This window comes from Harpia harpyja, chromosome 11, assembly GCF_026419915.1.
Source record: "Harpia harpyja isolate bHarHar1 chromosome 11, bHarHar1 primary haplotype, whole genome shotgun sequence".
NCBI lineage: Eukaryota > Metazoa > Chordata > Aves > Accipitriformes > Accipitridae > Harpia > Harpia harpyja.
This window is the reverse complement of record NC_068950.1, coordinates 30,778,861-30,800,856: the sequence shown is the minus strand read 5'-3', so window position 1 is coordinate 30,800,856 and position 21,996 is coordinate 30,778,861. Positions and strand designations below refer to the sequence as shown.

Here is a 21,996-nt window from a genome sequence, read left to right as displayed (position 1 = left end):
TTGATGCCATTTCTAATGTATATATAATGCTGTTTGTAAACAAGAAAATGCCCCCTTTTTAATTTTACAACTGTGATCTCAAATATTACCATGTGGTAGCAATCATAGAATATTTTTGATTAAATTTGTGATACTTTTTTAGCACTAGGCCTGTATTTGGCATTTTAAACTCTGGCACTTGTAGAATAACATTTTCTTTGAAATGAGCCAGAATTATCAGGGTCCAGTTTCTACATTTTAGTGAGATTAAATGTTTTGCTTTCCTACACAGCTTAGGGTATAACCAGTTTAAGAAGGCGATGTACACAGCAAGGGTTATTATTGGCACCCAACATGTCACCCGCTGGAATGATTTAACTTTCACCAATTCACATATTCCCAAGGAAATGGTACATCTCTGCATGGTTTCTATCAACCTCTGAGGTGACAAGGCTTTGGGTTTCTTAGAGATGGGAATAAAAGCATATTTCTTTTGACAGCTGTTCACTCTGAATACTGCTGATGGAAATTCCCCTTTCTTCCTCTTCCTCTGCTCCTTCTCAATGCATGGTTTCCAATCAAAAATGATAGAGATAACTGGAAATATAAATTGTTGTCAAAATACATTTTTATAGAAAATAAAAGAATATTTATTTTTATCCTGCCACCAGTATCCTGTGCAGAGGAAATAATTCAACGGGAAATCCTGTTGACACAACATTTCTGACAGATCAGCCTTTGTGTGTCTTACCTCCGTGTTTTGGAGGTTGTTTCTGATTCAGAAGCTTCTCCTTCCTGACAGGTGGTGTGCTCAGAGAGTTCACAGTTGGTAAACTGGAGATAATCTCCAGGAGGGGGATTTACAGAGACCATGGGACTTATTTGCCTTGAGAAATTTTGAAGATGCAATGTATTTAAACGGCAAGAAAGAAAAGGGTAGAGTGCTTTTTGCGAGCTGGCAGAGGATCAAGAGTGTATGATGTGAAGGAAAAAAGGAAGGAGATTCTTGCAGCCTGAGAACAGACATCTGGCTGGCAGAAGAAAAGAAATATCATTGACACATGAATACTGTTTCAAACTGGGATAATTTTAGATCAAGAGGGCAAAGTTTTGCTCTCATGCATACAGCTCCCACTGAAAGGAATGGGAAAGGTGCATGCATGTGAGAATAAAATTTGGTTCTAAGTGAGAACTGAACAACACGCGTATTTTTACACTAGATATTTAGACTTTCATGTTTAGATCACGTGGTTTCCATCTGCCATATGTAGGCATTGCTAAAATGCTGCCAGGAACCATGCTCTGGGTTGGCGACTTTCATTAAAGGAATTAGTGGTTTCTATCCAGTTTCAGTGTGGCTGGATTCAAAGTGCAGAAGCCCGTTTTCACAGTTTAGTATTAATTAGTACTCTTGCGGCAGCCTCAGCAGGGAGGTGAAGGATTAAATGGGCATGAAGACCAAACTATCTCTTTTCCCATACTGGCGATTCCTTCAAAACAGGGTTGAGACATGACGGACAAATGTGGGGATGCGTGCATGGCTGCTGTCTGGGCTGTTCTTGGTTTGGATGATTGAAGGACTTCGGTCTACAGGTCTGTCAATGTAGCACTCTTCTCTCCTGCAATTAAAAAAAAAAAAAAAAAGCGCAAACCCCAACAAAAACACAATCCAAAAAACTCCTTAATTCTGCTACCTTGGAGAGACATCTTCTCACCCTTCTGAATGAGGGGTGAGAGCTGTTTAGGAGAATTTAAATGAGATCCTTGCCAGCCGTACAGAGGAAGGATTGACGCTGTTACATTAAAAGGCTGAGATGCTGCTGCTCACTTTAGGTTTTGCTGAATCATTCAACAAGGTGCAGAAAGCAGGTAAGCCCTGACTCTTTTTTTTTCTGAAGAGAGCCTCACAGGGATATTTTTGCAAATTGCATGGAGGCTGGAAAACGTAAAAGGAAAATTGTAATAAGTTTCAGTAAACCTGGAAGGCAGGACCCGTCCTGGTGTGAGTCAGAGGGCGTAACTCAGGCTTCTGTCCTCAATTTCATTAATCAGACATACCGTGCTTTATATTTATGTACACTGAATATTAAGTATATAATTACAGAAAATTACTTAGAGTTGTAATTCTGCTGCTCAAACTGAATCTTGAAAAACATTAAAATTTGACAAAGATTTTTAAAATTTTAAATTTTTTAAAGACTAAATCACAATCTAATAACATGTAAAAGAATTTATAAAAAGCCATCAGTAGTTACTTAATATTTCTAAAAACTTCTAGCGATAGCAATTCATATTTCTATTTTGTAAGAGACAGGCTTCCAGACTTCAGCCAAGTAATTAAAATATGAAATGGTATATCTGAGAAACAGAATTCTAAAAACCAGTGTTAAAAAATCACCCCTCACAGCTAATTTATTCAATGAAATAGTTGCCTTGCTTCAGTGTAGTTTAAATGGTCAAGTCTGTTCCTTAGGCCTTTGGGACTCTTCGTTAAAGTTCAAATAATGAACATGCTTTCATGTACCTTGTTTTGAATTAATTCCATTTTTATGAATGAGTTACAAAAAATGAGGAAGATGTCCCTTACTAGAAAATAGATTTCCTTCACTAAATAATCCCTTTTCCCTAGATGTCCCCTACTTCCAGCATCTTAAATGAAAATAATGAGCATAAACTTAAAATGGCAAAAAATACAGCTGTAGGAGAACATTTTTTTAAATGATCGCTTCCTGCCTAATTTTACCCCAAGTGAACAGTGGGGTTTTGTCTGCCGGGCTGCAGTGCGGGCTGGATGTGCGCTGGCTGCTGGGTTTCCCTGAAAGAAGAGCTGAGTGCTGTGAACTCCAGACCTCTGTGCAGTATCAGAAGCTCTTACTGTGTCAATGTAATCTTTTAATAGACATGCTTGCCAGAATGACTTTTTTCCTTCAAAGATAGAATTAGAAAACGCAGTTGTCATTTAAATTGCCTCTATCTTTGTAGTAGTTGGTAGTGATCTGTTGACCAGGATTGGATAATTTAACAGCTGTTTAACAAAATAACATGCTTGTCTGTGTGAAATACATACAGTGCTGAGAAACAGGGAGAAAAGTCTCCCTTGACAGAGTTCGTGGGATTCTTTAGAAACTGCAGGATGCTGAGGCTTTTCTGCAGAGTTACAAAAGCTTTGCAGAGCCCGTGTTGAGCATTTGCATGATTTTCAGATGGCGAAGTACGTTCAGCTGTCTCTGTGCACCCTCCGTGCACACACGTACGCTCTTCTCGGAGAGGGAGAGGATTCTCAGCAGTTTTCGTCGGGCTTTGCATTTGTTGAACATATATTACTGAATTGCTGCCCAAGATGCATCACTTCGTCTTGTGTAGAACTTGAATCATCATGTTGCATGATTTGGTAAAATAAAAGAGATTGTGAAAGAGACAACTGTAAACATTCTGTTTGAAAAGATGCGCTCTTTTCAAAAGACCTTTCTGTTAGAGCCAAATAACACAAGAAGCAATATTTCCTTGCTTGCAGAGACATATATATTTATTTCTGTGAAGATTTGTTTTGGATTCTCAGTTCTTCCAGTATCTGCATTTTTTGAAATAATTTTATGTTTCCATGTTGACTTTCTCTGTGCTTTAAGTTTTAATCAAAGGTTCCTTGCCTCTGATGTTGAGGATTACTGGTGTTAGCCTGTTTACATTCCACTATTTTTCCTCTGTATGGGGTGAACATTCAAATGTGGTGGTGCCTTTTTGCTTTTATCTGCCAAATTTAGCACACTCTCTTATTATTGACAGCTCAAAAAGATGGTATGCTAGTGGGCAGGATGCTGTGAATTATTAACTTTTCTTTGCACTTTGACAAATTTAGGTTATCTTTCTAAAGACAAATCATTCCTATGAAGGAACCGAGACAGTAGAATGGTAAATAAGGCATTGCAAACTTACATAAAACAATTTCAAGCCAAATGTGAATTTAATATATTTCTGAAACATGGTTCTGAGTTACATTTCTTTCATAGGTCTTGTTTTTTTTCATTTCATAGACTAAAGTATAAGAGGAAAGATCTTTCTTTGTGATGTTGCATTTAGATTTTCTTCCCTGTGTGTTTTTCTACATGGATTGATCAATAAAGCATTAAAGAATGTATATTACCACTAAAAATCCACTCTACCTTTTTTTCTCAGAAATGTGATTTCGCAAAAGCAGTTTGTTTTCTTCTTTCAATAAAGAGCCTGTACTCAACTAATTTGTGAGCAGATAAAACGTGCAGGAAACATATGTTTGCCAGGAAGCTTTTCTATAATCAAAATGGTCAGCAGGACAGAAACCACTCTCTCTCATTAGGTATTAATCCTCCATTTCTGAAAAAAACCACCCCCCACACAACACTGATGAATATATACAAACGCGAATGATTCAGAGACAGCATATGTTGCATTTGGTAATAGACGCTTACTTGAGTTAATGTTTAGGTTGTGCTGGAAGTCCCAGCCCGGGCACCAGAAAGGTTTTTGCAATCAGGAAGCACTTTGCATTCTTGGGCGGCAGACAGCAGGAGCAGTGTCATCCATGGCACAGTTTGCCTTGAAGCAGTTAGCAGGAAGACAAGGAATGTTGATTTCAACTGCAGGAGGACAGCCAAACAAAATAGGTTTATGCAAGGTACAGTAAGGTAAGCAGCAGGTTGAACACAGGTTGGTTAGAAAATACAGTATTGAAAATATTCATGAGGAATTGCATTGGAGATACAAAGTTACTGGTGATGGCAGTATTGACAGAGCCACATAGTTAGGTCTAAAAAGCCCTGGAATGATGCGGAAGGAGGCAGTGGCATTCAGATGCCGGTCGTTCAAACTTCTATCCTGTGGCAGTGCATCTGTTTATCGGGAGTTATCTCCTGAATGTAAATGAATTTCAGTCCTAAGTCATTGCACCTGTTGCCAAGAGGTATTTATTCCAATCACTTGCCTAAAGCGCAGGGAGTTACTGCTTGACGTTTTATAGCTCCAAAAAAAGCTGTCGTTTCAAAATCATTTGTTCAGAGAGGAGAAAATGGAGCAAAACAGTTCATTTTACCCTAAGCACTGCTATTTGGCAGTATTCACATTTGCACGGCACAAAGCTGCAATATTGATTTTTTGCTCACAGGGCCTCCCACTAGTTCTTTCTTCGAATGTCAGGGTTGCAAGATGGATTGAATTACACTTTGCTTGTTGATACGCTTATTTTTTTCTTTGTTGATAGGAAAAGATTACAAATAAAGCTTCAGCATAAAGATCACAGCAGCTTTGTTGGTGGACTCTAAATTTATTTATTTTAGTTAGTTAAAATTCTTTCTGCACCATAGAGATTCCTTAGAGCAGTCTCCCCACCGAATGCATGCTGCATTGTTTTGCTTTATTGCTTGCTGCTTTTGCAATGTAACACCTACGTTACGATCTCAGGTGTGTCCTCTGTTGCCTGTGAAGTGATCTAACCTTGCTCTAGTATTTTTAATGTTTGTCCTAATACAGAACTTCTCATGGATGCCTGCAGGGGGAAAAATTGCAGGTTAAAACACATTCATAGTACTTATAGCAGTTGCCATAGATGATGAAGTAAGATTTGCAGGCGGCTGATCTCTGTAACAAACTGCGGGGGTCTTGTATTTGAATTCAAGGTATTTCCTAGCAGAAGTGGAGGCTGTGCTGCAGGATCTGCCGTAAGGGTTCAGTGCTTGTCACGGGTAGCTCGGTGTGGGTTTGTCAGCCCTGGCCCCATAACGATCCATACATCTGACCTGCTGCTGCACACACGCTGCATGCGTAGCCACCGACACCTCGGCGCCTGTACTGTACGCGGCTGTACGTACACGTACCGGCTGTGCTGCCTCTCCCTGCCTGCCCTTCTCCCCAAATCCCCTTCAGACAGCCGAAGGTGCTCTTCCCCTCCCTGCTGATCAAAACCCCAAAGTTTGGGGGGGGGGGGTGGCTGGACTCCCCTGGCCAGGCCATGGCAGTGCTGCGTGCCGGAGGAAGCCCTTCGGAGTGCAGGAGATACGGGCTCCATTGCCACCAGCTGGAGGGATAAGGTTTATGTGGACAGCATTAAATTTGACAGGAGTGGTAGGATGTAGGAACGGCAGTCACTAGCAACATTATATTTGGTCCCACCGTGGCTGTCGTGATGGTAATTAATCAAAGGGGCTGCTGTATGCATGTGTGGTGGGGACTTTGCACGTACCCCTCTCTGCCCGTTTCACGCCCTCACTGAGCCGTGAACAGCTTCTGTCTTCGTTGTATTAATTTGCTGCATGGGAGGAACACGTAGGGTGTTAATGTGATGGATTCGTGTTTTAGCTCTTTCCAGCTTTCAGCTCATGATACTTCAGCAAGCCTCTAATAATAGCGTTCGCTATTGCGCATGGTATGTGCAGCCAAACCGACGGCCAGGAGTGAATATGAGATGGAACTGTGGTGCTTTCCACAGCAATATGGCTTCTTCCCTTGTTAAGAAATACTGAAACATATTGGCAGAGTAACGGTGCTGGTTTCATGTAGGATATGGTTCCGCAAAATGTAAAGTAAAGGCAGACCCAGTTGCTGCCCTCTGGCTTTCCCCTTCCCCTTGTGCCGGGGTCAATTCCTGCCCAGCCAAAGGCCTGGTCCTCTGAGACCTCATCGCTGCTTCTGCAGCAGAGGGAGGTTAGAGTCAGACCAGCTCCTTGCATCAGTTTACTACACAGGTTGGACAAAAGCTGGTGCTGGTGCACAGGGGAAGGCAGGGGTGTGCAGGTAGAGGAGGGACAGAAGGTGGGCTCTGGCTGCCAGGGAGCCACGTCCGACACCGGCATGATCGTTATCAACAGCTCTTTTTGCAGTCCTAACAGATAATCATCTTCATACAGTAGGAGGTTTAATCCACAGATCATTAATTCAGTAGAAAAAGTGACAGCCTCTGGTTCGTATGAAAATTTACTATCAAGGGGTTATCTCAAGTGGTTCTTGATCTTTTTAGATCCTTACTTCCTTGCCTCTTTAAATGCATCAGACTTTTTAAGAAAAGTTTCTTTCCCTTCCAAACAGCATAGAGCTCCAACTTTCCATACTTACTAGCTGTTTTTCTTTGCTGTCACAACTTGTCTCCAGCAGCCTGCACTGAAATATTAATGGCCTTGTGCTACTGTATTAGGATGACTTTTTTTAAAAATAGGAAATATCTGTAATTCTGCTGAAAATTCAGAAAGGATTTACTATTTTAAAGAAAAAGGTATTTAACACTACCATGTTACCCAACTTGTCTTCCAGAAGGCAGTAATGCACACATTTTGTAAGAAACAGAAATACTGTTTAAGAATAATCTACTAGTAGCTGTGTGCAAGGAAGTGTAGTATACACATATGTTTTTCTGATGCGATGTATTTTTTGCATAAAGAAGTGTCTGTAAAAGGCAACATCTGGATGAATATCTGAACCATTGTTTTGTTTCTAAAGTGTTTCATACTGCTTCATTAGAGAAGTTACCTATTTTTAGGAATTCTCATGCAGAAAAACATGTTAAAAATGAGAATTCTGTGAAACATATATAATTTTGGGGAGGGACAGGGAGATTTTATACAGTACACATCTACAGTTTGCGGTACTGATCGTTTATATATTTGTTCAAAATCTTAACCTATCTGTGGTTTAATTTATGTAAAAGGCACAGTAAGGACCACTGAAGTTGAACGAGGTAAAGTATCAGGCATGCGTATTAGATCTAGAGGCACAAACATGCCCGTGCTGGGGACATAAAATAGCTAAGCAAAAGAAACCAACTCTTCCCGGAGAAAGGAAGATAAAAATTAAGAAAGACTAATGAAGTTGGAAATATGGCTTTGGTTTTTTTGTTGGTTTATTCATTTATTTTTTTTAAATTCACTTCTGCATTTGCAAATCCTGCCTGCTCTGCTCCTTCCCACTTTCAGACACAGCCTGTCTGACTGTGCCAAAGAGGGGAGAAACAGAGGAAAAAGAGGTGGGAACAGGAACGTGCAATGTAGCCATGCAGACAGGCACCACTGTCTGCCCTGGCAAGGGTTAGAAGAAGTGAAGAGGAATTTCCTCCTTTCCCAGATTAAGGACACAGCAGCAGTGGTGTAGGGATGTGACAGTTTCATGAAAGATGCTTCACTTAACATGGTACCAGGTCACACTGTTTAAAGCTGTACTTCCTTTAGCACACTGATGAGAGTTAGTGCCTGTGTGACAGAAAAAGAATAGTCCAATGCAATGTATCCTTTAGGCTCAATCCCTCCCTTTGTTTTTTTTTCCTTTTTTTTAGGTTTCAGCCGAGCAGCGCTACCGTTTGGTTTGGTTAGGAGGGAGCTCTCCTGCGAAGGGTACTCCATTGACCTCCGGTGTCCAGGAAGCGATGTTATTATGATAGAAAGTGCTAACTATGGACGGACAGATGACAAGATTTGTGATGCTGACCCTTTCCAGATGGAGAACACAGAATGCTTCCTTCCAGACGCCTACAAAATTATGACACAAAGGTAAAAATATATGCATCATTTTGAGGACTAAAGAGGAAAAATGCCTGAATTAATACAGTGAAAGCTGTACACTGTAGCAGATGCTGAGTTGTAGTTGACAGTTTGCTGTTGAGGTACTATTATTTCTATCTAGTAACATTAGAAGGAAATAAAAACTACCAGTTGCAATTAGAGAGGCTTTTTTTTAGAATCCCATGAGCAAAAGTTAAAAAGCAGGAAGAAAACTGCAAGGAGAATGGAACAATTCACTTATTTGGAGATTCCCTGTTTCCTTGTCAAACAGCACTCAAAATGTGTCCAAATGGCAGGTGCATTTTTCAGTAACTTCTACATTCCCTGGCAAAGTTACACATTTCCTATGAATGCAGTAAATCACTGCTGTTGTTCCCGCCTGTAAAATGCATCTAATGGAAAATGCCGGAATGATTAAATGCCAGGATGATTATATGTCATACATGTGTGTACAGAAGCATATAAGCACAAGTTACATTATGTCTTAGTGACAGTGATTGTCAATCAGAGAAGACAATCAGTCAGAAGAGCCAGTGAAAGTGGTTTCAGTACAAAAGGCACATCAGAACTAAGATTCACAGAATTACCTGTGCTACAAGCTGCATACTGGCAGCAGTCACCTAGTACGGACAGTTGTGGAAATGTCAGCATGAATCAGTCACTGGTGTTGTTACTGGCTTAAACTACAAGCCTGAATAAGTTCAGGATTGGTGGGAAGTTTTCCTCTCAGTGTATTTTTCCTAGGGTGAGGAATCTGAGCAAAAAGGGGTTGGGAGTAAACTGGGAGCTTTGTGGTGCATGTACACAGATGTGTCAAATGAAACATGCAAGTTGTCCTGCATGCTGCGCTCCATTTACTGTGTTCTGTTTGAACATGGTAGCACTCAGTAACATATGGTCACATCTTAAAAATAATCTTCCATTTTAATTTTCCAATTCACTCAAGTTGTCATGAGTGTGACTCTTAAAATTTTTTATCATTTTCATGTGAATACATGGATGTTCTCTACTTCCGTAGTCAAATATTTGGGCTAGATATCAGGCTTCAATTTCAAATGCTGGAGGTAAATTAAGGCTATCAGGCCCTTTATTCTTGTTCCATGTTCAACCTGTGACTTGTTCTGTGATCAGTAAGGGAAAGGCTCCATTGCTACGCTAGTAAAAAGGCAATATAACTTCTTTAAATCATGTTTGAATTATCTTTTTGTGGTTCTAGTTCGTTGTTGTTAATTAGATCAAGCCAGATTTCCATTGAGACTGCAACAGCAGTGTCATCATCCTCTAATCTGTCAACTCCCTTTGAAACCACCTTCAATTGCTTTTGTAAATGTAGTGCCTCTCTGTAGACTTCCGTGTTGTGTAAAATGCATGTTGTGTTTTGATCAAAGTCCTCCTTATGTTCACTGCAAATATACAGATTAAGGTAGTCAGAGACAAATATAGAGGCACAATCTTGCTTAAAGTGACATCAAACTGTTACTGGAAAGCTGAAATTTCAATCCCCCCCTTTAAATTAATCAACTGTAAGTTTATGATAGCAGAGAGTATTTTTGAACTTCCCCAATCTTCTACTCTTACCCTTTTTTCAACAGATTAAAATGAAGTTGTAATCACATGTATGACATTGGTTCAGAACATCTGTGCTCAGAGGGAGGTTTTCAGTTTTGTTCTTTTTTTTTTTTGTCTGGACAAATGGCAAAGATCATTTGACACTTTAAAGCTTTCTATTTTTGTCTGGCATTTATAATAATTTGGAAGTTTGCTTTCGTAGCTAGCTTTCTCAGATCCTGTCATTAAGTAGAAAAGCTGTCTCTTGCCTTGTTTAATCTTTTCTCAGAATTGCTCAGTTTGTGCTATATTGCAAGCATACAAGAATGTTGCAAATTTCTTATGAAATATTAGAAGTTCTTGTATCTCATTATTTATAACTGCATTAGTGATCATAATTTTTTGTTGTCTAAGGCAAACTCTTGTTTGGTACTCAGAACATGTCCTTGATCTGATATCTAAAAGTATCACATCAGCTGTATTTTGATGGCAGCAATTGCATAGAAAAATCTCACCTGAAGGACTATCAGATTCATTGGTTTTCTTTTCTTTTTTTTTCAAACTGACTAGAAAAAACCAATCTGTTAGAACATTTGATCACAGGGAAAACTTTTCTTCCATACCTTTAGAAATAGCCAGCAATAGTTTCTATATTACTACTTAAAATCTTACAGTGTTTACTTTTAAGGACTAATGACATATTTTTACCACTTCAGCCAGCAGTATTTTTACCACTGCGTTTGACCACTCAATTCAGTTTAGACCTGCAGTTAAATGTAGTTTCACGGCAATTATGAAGTACTCATCATTCATTTGCAACATCACTCCACAGCGTTTGCACAGCAACTACATTTACTGCAGTTACAACGTGAAAACACTGGCTTAATGAGATCAATACTGTGAAATCTGAAGATTGAAAAATAAGATGAGATTTCCAGTTTAACACAAAGCCATGTAATCATAGGCCCTGCTCCCCTTCCAGAGAATTTGAGATGCTAACACACAAACTTTGTCAACGTCTACTGATGCATCAGCTCCCCTTTCTCAGAACAAGCTGCTACTTAATCTTTTCTCCCTCCCTTTCCTTTCTTTTCTGCAGTTCTCAAAAGATTTTTAACTTAATGCTTTCCTAGGAAGCCTGACTAGAACACTAATGACTTCATTGGTTTGCCTTTACCTTTGTAAAGTAGTTATTAAATTTTTAGTCCCTGATTGAAATTACATCCCAATTATTCCAGAAGAAAGTCTTTCAGATGTATTTAAATTCCATGTAAACTTCAGACTGGCACAGTTAAAATTAAAGCTTTGAAGAAAGAGACTAGACCCATAGAAAATCCCTCTCCCCTTTCACACTTCTCTGATAATTAACCCCAGCGTTTGCATACAGTCAATGTTGAGAGAGCCTACCACGCTAAAGTTGAGTATAGAAATAGGCTTACTTTTAGAATATTTGGTGAGGGAGTAGTGTGAGTGAGTGGCAGAGGACCCACGTTTCAGGCCGTTAGATCTTAAAATAGTCAAACTCCTTGGTGCTCTGCTGTCCTTTAGCAGGGACAAATCTCCTCTGTTTCCTCTTCATTTAAAAAGTAATTAAATGAACAGGGAAGCAGAAGATGCAAAGCAGCCTGAGGAAATTGCGCTAGTTGCTTGCTCATAAAATGTGTTTGTGTGGCTGTAGCCCAAAACTGTCACGAGACTTTGAAGTTGATAAGGCTAACTAGTACTGCTCTTTATACGCACAGCAGAGACTTGAAAATGAACATGATAAAATTTACTTAAGACCTAGTCTTAAGTCCACTTTCATTGTAAGTGGATTGCAGGTGGATTGTGTGAGTTATATTCAAACCGCCTGTGCCTTTTATGAGCACACTCTGCCTCCAGTGTCAACTTCAAAGCCCTGCTCTGCAACTGCAGGTAGGTGGACCATACGTTTTTGTTCGGACAGGCACTAAGGGTTACATAAATACCACATAGTGCTTGGATTTCTGTTTTATTACCTTAAAATAATTACAGATATTTAAAAGTACTTGTAAATACATACTTAAAATACATTTCAAAGGCAAAGGCATGTTGTATGTGTAATTTTATAGTAGAACAATAAGCTGCTAAGATGTGCTTTTGCATGCTGGGGCCTTTGTCTTCTGAATTAAAAATAGGCTTTTTTAGTAGGAATAATTTTTTCTAGTCCTAAACTTTTTGTTTAGGAAAAGTTCTGTATTATTTTAAAGATTAGACACCATAACTATCTTTGTGATTCCAGTACAGTGCAATTAGATGATATTTTTTGCCTCTGTATTTAAATATATACTTGGGCAGTGTGGCAGATAGTAATTTTGAATAATACAATTTTAAATCTTGAGAAATCCTTTATTAATAAAATGTCAGGTCCATTCCAGTCTGTACACCTTATTTTTTGAGTAATTTACAGTTAGTGGGGCTTGTAGAAAATTAACGTTTTGTATTTAAAGAAAATACAGCCTATTAACTCTGAATCTACGGAATCATTTACTTAGATGTGAAATTCAAGCATTTACTGTTGACAGCCAAATTAATGTTAACTTCAGAAAGATAACAGTGTTTCCCTCCTAATAAAGGCTAAAATACCTTGAATTTTTAAATGGGAACTTCTGATCTGCATTCTGATACTGATAGCATAGTTGTGATCATTAAAAAGAGGAAATACTCAAGATGTTTAAAACTACAGACTTTGCAGGCCATGCAAACATCCACAATAAAAAATAGAACCTCACAGTTGGTATATTCAGTTCATTTTTCCTCAACATAAAGGAGGTTACATCAATCCTGCACTGAAATGGCCTTTAAATTCTATTTTCATCTACAATTTAGGTATAATTGTAGCTTTATGTGATCTTTACTAAACATATTTAATCAGTATCATTTTGCTTTTTAGATGTGCACAAACAAGCAAACCTCATTATAATACATAGGCATAAATATAAAAGTATGTTAGATATAATAGATGAACTTAGGGAACTGTAATTTTTTGAAATACCCTTCCCTTTTAAAACATTGCTGCAGAAAAGTAAAAGGATTAAAAGAGGAATAAATCCTCTTCAGCAGTGAGTGGTTTTTTCTGTTGCACGTATCCTGTCCTATCTATAGCACATCCAACACATGTACCTTCAATTACCATGTCCATCACGACACCAGTGAAGAGTTCATGCTTGGGTTTTTGTTACGATGAACTTTTCTCACATGGTAATACTCTTAACCTGTTACGTCCATCATCTCTGCAAGACAGCTGCGCTTAAACGAAGGGTCTTCAAAACGTAAGTGAAGTGCCTCCTGCCCCACAGAGTGATCAAGGGAAAGCTGAAGGAAGCAGTGTACCCATTCCTTCTCCTGTGACTTTTTTTTTTTTTTCTTAATCCTTCCCAGCGAAAGAGTGGGAGAATGGAGATGTTCATTCTTTTCTACATATTCACATGTCCAACAAAGATCTCATTTTGAAAAATCCTATATATAAATGAGAGTGAGACTTTTTTGAAAGAAAACAAAATGAGTTCTCCTGTGAAGAAGACACATGTCTCAAGCCCTCTGTCTTGTTCCTGCTTGCTGGGTCTGCAGAGGAAACATTGTCATACCGTGTGAAATACCGTTTTTCAAGTGAACACAAGTTTGGTCTGTTCCATAATGTGAGGGAATAAAGAAAATCTTCCACTGGACTCCAGGCTTGGATGGATAGTGCGTAAATCTCCTATTGCCGATTAATCTCACTCATCGGAGCGAAAAGGTCTAGCCACAAGCAAACTTCGTGCAGGGTGTCTTTGCTGGTAGAAGGCAAAGCCTGCTGTGGGGTCACTGCAGAGCTGAAACCTAGCCTTTGCAAGACTTCCACAAAGAGGCATTTTAGTGCCTCAAAAACAGCTTCCTCAGACAAGTGCCCAGGGTTGATTCAGTGTTTAAACCGTAGCACGCTTCAGATTTGCATTCCTTAATGTGACTTAAAACAGTTTTCCCGTGCAGGATTTTAGCCTCTGCCATTCACAAAGGGCTGCGATTGTGGTAATGGCGCACTTTACTTCAGGGGTCTGCCAGTCTTAGACAAGGGCTCTGCTGACCCCTGCTGCTATCTTGCTTTTTCCCTTGCTTTTCCTTCTGCAGCCGAAGATTGCCTCCCTTTGCTAGAGATACTGTGTAGTGAAAACTGTCTCAGAATAAGAGATACACCTTGCCTTTTTCTACTTTCTGGTCATTAAGAGCTGGCATATCTGTCCTTTTTGTGTCAGAGAAATACCGGTGTTGACGATAGGATAGCACAGGCTGATGTGGATAAGGTACGTTCTCGGAATTTATGCACATCGGAGTTGCTGTGGTACTGATGCTGATCAGTAGTACGAGGTCCTTCTTTTGCTTTGGCGTGCCAGCGGTTTCTGTTTCAGCTTGCTGACAACTCCTTCGCAAAACATTTACCATACAAGATTATCAACATTAGATACCTTTTTTTTAAGCGTCCTTTGAAAATGAAGGCTTCTACTCATCTGAAACAGACGTAGGTCTTAGTACGGCAGTCATCCCCATGAGTATTTTGATGTAGCAGAAGCTAAAAATGCTCTTTATTTTTAAACTAAGCTTTTCACAATACCGGGCCATGACCCGATTGATTTTTGTTCTGTTTTGTTTTGTTTTGTTTTCTATGTGTTAGTCACAAGATTTAGTTATGACTCAAATGTAAAGAAAAAAGCAGAAGTACATGTAGCCTATTTTCCTGAACGAGGCATAATCACAGAGCCTAGAATATTCATGAAGCTTACTGTAGTCCTTGGCTTTATTACAGGAAAAAACAGTAATACCCATGACTGAGAAGAACCTTATCGGGCATTGTGCATTTTCAGTATCATTAATTCTTAATATGAATGTAGTAGGTCTAGTTTACTCATTAAAAACAGGGGGGTTTATTAATGGGGTTGTCCTATTGTGACATTAGTTAGTAAATTAAATAAAAATCCTCATATTATGAGGTTCTGAGCAGTCAGGTAAGGTGAAATAGCTGTCAGTGGTACTTGATCATCTTTCTGCAGTGTGTTGTATTATTATTTTCTGCAGAAGAAATTACTTTACACATGTGCAAGCACATAGCATGCACGTGCACATTGCTGTAGTCGTGGCATTGGACAAGCTACAAAGGAAACAACAAAAGGACCATTGATACCAACTAATGACATTTAAAATTTAGATTTAGTTTACTTCAAAAAAGATTGGATTCATTACTTTACCAGGGTGTAGCTTGATATTTTATTTAGTGTTTTCATATCTTATATTTAAGTAGTTTTCTTTATCATTGGCAAAACCACCATCAAATTCTTCTTAAGTCAGTGTATATCTTACCTGGCAGGATAGTATATACATATTCGTCAGTCTTTGCTTGCTGTTCATGGGTGAAAAAAAATATAAATAACTATACATATGTGTACATAATTTTTAAAGTATTATAAGCTGTTTCTTATATATTTGAGCATCATATAAAATACATGCTTCAGCCTGTGATTTTCTTCGGGTTTTTTTTCTGATTTCTGAAATCAGCTCTACTAGGTGTGCATGCTGTTTAGCCTACAATTAATCATGTACTATATGTTTTGGGTATGTAGTTACCTCTCTTGGTAATTTACTAATGTTTCTGAGAACTTGACTGAGACAACACTGCTTAACCTTCAACACCTTTCAGTTGAATTTTGTGTTCTCTCTGACGAATTTGTATGAATTTTATATAATTTTCAAATATAGTTGCACTCAGAACTTTATTATTAAAAAATTCTGATTTACTTATATATTGCTGTGCCAAATTTAGTTCGTGTAGAGTAATACGGTAATAACTGAAGCCTGTTAATTCCTCCCACCCCAATATATCCTCTATAATACTTGGCCAAAACAGCTACATTATCTGATAAGTTGATTTAGGACTTTATACATGTGTTCATATAGCCATTTATCTCAACCCTTGCTGAGGAGACCTTTATTAAGCTGTGATGACTGCTGAATATGAAATGTAACCAAGATTATTTTTTTATTCAAATATAATTTAAATATTCATCAAAGAGGAGTTATGCTTGAAACTGACAGAGACTATTAACATCAAAAAATATAATTAACTGCACTGGGTATCATGAAGCAGAGTTAGCCAAATAGCCGAGAGGTCTAATTGCTCTAGAGTCTAAGAAGCAATAGTTTTATTTTATACTGTTGCTGTGGTATTAAGTGATGTGGTTTCCTATGCGAGGCAATTAAAAGCTGCCTGTTAAGGTTCATTGCACTATAGGAAATCTGTTGAATATCACTTAGTAAACAGAAGTTACATGGAAAAGGTACATGAAGATGGGCAGAGCAGGGTATAGATCATAAATTAGGACAGATTAATGTGAATTAAATATGTCTAAGTAAATTATGAGTACTTTTTAGTGTTATAAAGTCAGCAGTAGCAATGAAAGTGAGAAGTTTTCATTAGTAACACAAAGGAAATAGAATTTAAAGATTATTACAGTGAAGCTCTTTAATTCAGGGGAAAGGAATAGCAGAGTAACATGGGTTTAAAAATTAAAAAGCTACAGAGTAGTATAGAAATGAGCAGATCTCATATTCTGGAAATTTCCTTCTGCCACAGAACAAATAATCTCCTACTTATAATAAAAAGAACCTTCTGACCTTTGTGGCTCAATTAAGCTTTTTAGTTGAATTCAATAAGATAAAACTTCTTTATTGAATCCCATAGATTCTTCCTGTGCCCAGGGTATACAGTTTAAAAAGGGGTGGCCATATTCATGGCATTTTGACATTAATGAGGTTGCTGAAATGAAGAAGTTTAAGGATCAAAGACACAAGCAATAACAGTATTTTACAGCATTTCTTTTTTTTCTAGTAATAAAATTGCAATCTAATTGCTTAATAAATGGGCCACGATTACTGAAAGACATAGATAATTTCCCTCTTTGCATTTCCCCTCTTTGCATTTTATTTTCTACATATTGCAGAACAATAATTAGCAAAAATGTTATGGCCACAAATGAAAGAGGTCTTAATTTTTTTCTTTCAAATAATAACTGTGAATGAAAGGAGTTTGTACGTATGTTCTTTAATTTAGTATGATAGTCAACTTCTATGTTTTTTAAGAAGCAGTCTTAAAAACTAGCGTTGTACTGGTAAAATAAAATCAAACAAAGAATTCAACTAGAATTCCTGTTTCATATAAAGATTGGCTGCCTGTTTCATACATTATTTAGCATGCTTACCCTGTTTATATCAGTGACATAAGAGTGCATGCTACTTTCTCAGAAGAGTACTGTCTTTGCCGCTTCACAGCACAGTGCCTTGTACTCCCAGGCTTGCACATGGTGTTAGCAGATATTTAAAGCACTTCAGCCTAACATTTTATAGGTCATGATGAACTGAGCCTATAAAACAAGTTACTGCAATGAAGTTAATGCAGTCTTAAGAGTGTTACATAGACCAAATACTCAGTATTCAGTGTATTTTTAGCCTGCTGTAGACACATCAGTGAGGAGGAAAGGTTCTTATCACATAGAATTTTTCCACGTCAAACCTGCTTTATAATACAGTTGCAGTGTGGAATCTTTACTACAAATTTACTATTGAAAGCCTTATTTTTTTTTCAGGTTTTCACTATAATATGGTAGCTATCGGAACCTTTGAATTTCAGTTTCTTCTAACACACATGCAAAACAGAAGAAGAAAAGAAATTAGGCAGCAGAATCATTTCATTGAGGAAGCTGCCCTGACCACTGTCCGAACACCTTAGAGGAAGAAGTCTTACTACTTCTTAATGACACTGAGCTGTATAACGTTTCATCTGGCAAGATACGTATTTTGCCGTTAAATGTGCAAAGGCATCTGTATTCCTTTCTTAGGAGTAATCTGTGATCTTTAACCTTACTGTTCATTGCTTCTCAGATACCTTGCTTCTTGTGATATATATCTATATGATGAAGGAGCAATTTTGGAACCTGTTTAATACACACATTTTTCCAGCACTGTAAAATTGTTGTTTCACCATAACTCAGAATTTGTGCTCCTTTTCCTCTAATACATTAATTTAGGCTGAATTGTAAGTGTAACAATAATGTGGCAGTTCTGAACCCATAATCTTTCCCTGTTTACTGAGTTTTTTAACAGCATTGAACTCAACTGTAGTACTACACTCATGAAGCTGTAGGTGTTTTCTCATCTAGGATGTAGTAGCACTGATACTGCCTTCAGTATGTTATTCTAGTGCCAGCATCACTGGTGGGTATGAAAAACATCATTTACTTTGTATATTTAGCTTTCTTAGATAATTTTGCTGCCTTTGTGACAGAGGTACAGCAGAAGAACACCTCCTGGAGTCACATTTAAAACAGGAGCACTTTGGGTAATGTACTGTAGACAGAACACGTATGAGTTAGTGCTCAGTTATCATGAACGCCATCAGCAATGCCTTGTTGCTTTCTTATCAGCCACTTCCTGCTGTCAGCCCAGTGCTTATTTCAATAGAAAAGGATTTGCATCAAATGTAATACAGTATTATGTACGGCTAACATGGGGTTTTTAATTGTGCAGGCACATGAGACCCCTTCAGTGGTAGGCAGTTTGATAAAAGGATTAGATCATTAATGTTTTTGACGCAATTAAAGATTATCTGTGCATTGACGGAGTCAAGCCAGTGAAATTTCTGATGTGTTTTTTACAGAGGTGAATCTACTTGACTTGCATAAAAACTAATGGCAGAATACACAGGATTTTTGCAGATGTAAAAACAAGCAAATGAAAGCAGCCCCCTAAATTTTGTTGGGCTTAAAACTGGAAGGTCCAGGAATCATAGAGTGCCCAGCTCAAATCAGTAACTTAATCCCTCAACTTCAAATCGCAAAAAAGTGGGATTGTGCTTTCCAAGTTAGAGCAGAAGGATACTTTTGTAGGGGAAGTCTTGTACCTGGAAGCCCTGCAAGCTTTCCAGATGATAATTAGATCCAGACATCATTGCGGGTAATGAATAACAGTGCTTTTGTGACAGGCATTGCTCTCAGAAGAAAAGAAAGTACTTGTAGTGAGGACTCTCAGACACATTTTAATAGGAAATGACACCACTGTTACAGAGTTGATTAAAGACCTACTAAGGGACAGCACTTCTGAAAAAATCAGCAGATGAGATAAGAAAAGTTGTAATTTTATTATTAGTTATCAGTTAAATATATGTAACTTTAAAGCCATGAAATCAGCATTAAAAATTATGAGAAAAAGGACCATACCATCTCGCTAGCAGATTGCACTTCTGTAAATCTCATAAAATAACCAAGTTGTCTTTTGGCCTCTTGCTCAGCATTTTGCTTTGAGTTCTGTTGAGCCGTAGAAATGAGTCACTCCGTAGCCCTGTGGAATTGGTAGATGGGCAGCAGTGGGCACATGGTCTGTGTTGATGAAAATTATAACCCAAAAAGGGGATATTCCCTGAGGTAAGTTTACAAAAAACAATTTATTCTTTTTCACGCTGTAAAACTCATCTTACATGCAGGATCTCTTGCATTATTACAAACTCTAATCCTCTGAGTGGGTAATTAACGGACCAGAAAAGCCATTTGTGGAAAGAAAGAGCCATAAGGGTGAAAAATATTTCTCCGCTGAATGATCTTTAAGGAGTAAATAATTACAAGAGTGAGAGGTTTGGGATGACCAATCTAAATCTGAACGTAATTAGGATGAACACAGTTTGAAAATCGAAGCAGTTGGCATGTGCAACAATTCTCATATCAGAAGACTAATTAAATATTTAAAAGCCCAAAACCCCTCACTATTCACAGAAAAATAACCTGCCACAAAAGGGTCTGTAACTTTGCAGATAATTAGGAAGGGTTACAGGGGGAAAAAAATCACAGATTGGCTCCAAGGTTCTGCAAGGTCACGTCTTATTATGGTGTATCTTTTATATGGTCTGATAACAAGTTTCTTGCTAATTTAATCTAGCTAGGGCATCCCATAGCGATTTCCCATTTCCCTTGTTAAAAATGTGATCGTTTTTCTATATGCAAACTGCAATAGGTGAACATTTTTATAAATAATTGCTCCTAATTGATACAGGCTATAATATTTTTAATTATTTGAGGGGAATGCATGTGTTAAAGTTCAGTTAGGGTTGCCCCCGCCACATCCCCATTTGAAAATGTCCTCATCCTGTCCATTGTAGAGGGAGCCAAAGGACCTTATGAAATCATTTTGCCTCGGTGGCCAATTCTGTAAATTAGTAAGTCTTACTTTCCTGTTAGAGCTAAGATACTTTTATGTTGAATATGCATTTCTGCAAACAGAAGAGCTGTGTTAAACTCAGGAGACCCATAGTGAGTCAAGCTGAATTTGCATTGAACTGACCTGGAGGTCCAATCAAAGCATGAACATTAAAAGTGTACCAAGGCTTCTACATTTCAGAAGTTGCAGTAACAAATCACACCTGTCATTTGAAATACCTTATTTTAGTAATTAAAGTGGGTGATTTTTTAAAATATATTTAAGATCTGTGCAAATTAACATGAAGGGTAAAGCTACATGTTTTCAATATTGTAATTCTTCAACTTAGTCATTTAATGATGACTCAGAAGCTGTATTAAGTTACATAACTTTTAACTACATTATGAATATGCTGCACGCCAAGCCATGGATAAAAAAGATTAACAGTGCTGCAAAAAAGAGTTTTAAAGGGTTTTTACTCTTATGCTGTGCTCTCTACCTGGGAGTCTCTTCTTCTGCAAGTCTGTTGCAGCATTATGCCTAAGGATCAGACACTGTGCTTCAGGATTTTCACTTGGATTTTCTATACGCTCTGCTCTAGCGCTGCGCCTCAGAAATAAATGCCCCTTCATAAAGCTCTGATATTATTACCCAACCCTACACTTCTCCCCTGAAACCTGCTCAGCCCACAAGGTGTGATGCTGCACTCACGCTCATTCGGCGTGAATAATCTGTATAAATTGCTCAGATGTTACAATGCTGCACTACTGAAGTTTTCATTAGTAAATACACATAGCTGCAGGCTATTTATTTTGTCTAAATGGTGAAACATTTAATTGGATCTTTTGAACTGATTACTTTTCAGCAGTGCGGATCTGCTTGGCTTAGTTGGTATACTAAGACATACACTGCCTGTAATCCTATGCTGCATTTTGCTTGCAAATAACACACACACATAAATAATGACAAGTTTATGAATATTACTTTATTTCCATTTCTTCTTCCTCAGGCAGGCGTGCATTAGAAACATTTTCTCTAAAAAGCAGGTCTCTTCTGTTTCGTACTCTTAGAAGGTTTGGGTTTGCACCTACGCAAACCTCACCAGGAGATTGTCCCACTTTGCACACCTCATTGCATCTTTTGATATCTAGTTTTCCTGTCCTTGCTTTACAGTCATGTCCTCACAGGCTCTGGTGGTTCTAGTAGGCCTTTCATATATGTGGTAGAAAGTAGTGAGGATGGAAAGATGGGATTATAAAAGCACTTAAAAAATTACTGAGAGAAGGCAGGAGTTATGTATTCTACTGGAATCTACATTTCCTTTTCCTTTTTCTTCTTTTTTCCCCTCCCTGTTTTATCTCATGCTTCAGTTTGAGGTTAATAATAACTGCATAATAATAGCGTTTACACCAATAAACAAAGTGCTGGAACAAGGATGAATTGTAACAAGAAAAAAACATCTCCGATAGCTTAGATGTGAGTAAGTGAGAAGATTCGTCTTTTTAACAATGACTGCTTTGAACTTAGAGAACATGAATACTAAAAGGGAAATGGGTCATAACTAAATGTATTAAAATTGTAAGAAGAGGTCGAAAGCAAGAAATACTCTGTTAAATTACTTTTCCATACAAGTCTGATACACATTCATTGATAGTGAATCAGACTGGGTAATCCTAAGAAAGGGCTTGTGGGAGTTGTGTATTTTCTTTTGTGTTTTATTGTGTAT

General features: G+C 38.0%; 1 protein-coding gene across 23 annotated transcripts in view; it reads left to right on the top strand.

Annotated features, from left to right (window-relative positions):
* The window catches only part of ADGRL2 (adhesion G protein-coupled receptor L2), a 395,294-nt gene that overhangs the window by 315,094 nt on the left and 58,204 nt on the right, over window positions 1–21,996 (top strand). For all 23 annotated transcript variants that reach the window (XM_052800823.1, XM_052800822.1, XM_052800835.1 and 20 more), the window contains one exon: window positions 8,270–8,483. In XM_052800823.1, the coding sequence (XP_052656783.1) occupies window positions 8,270–8,483 (214 nt within the window). The remainder of the gene's footprint in view (window positions 1–8,269; window positions 8,484–21,996) is intronic.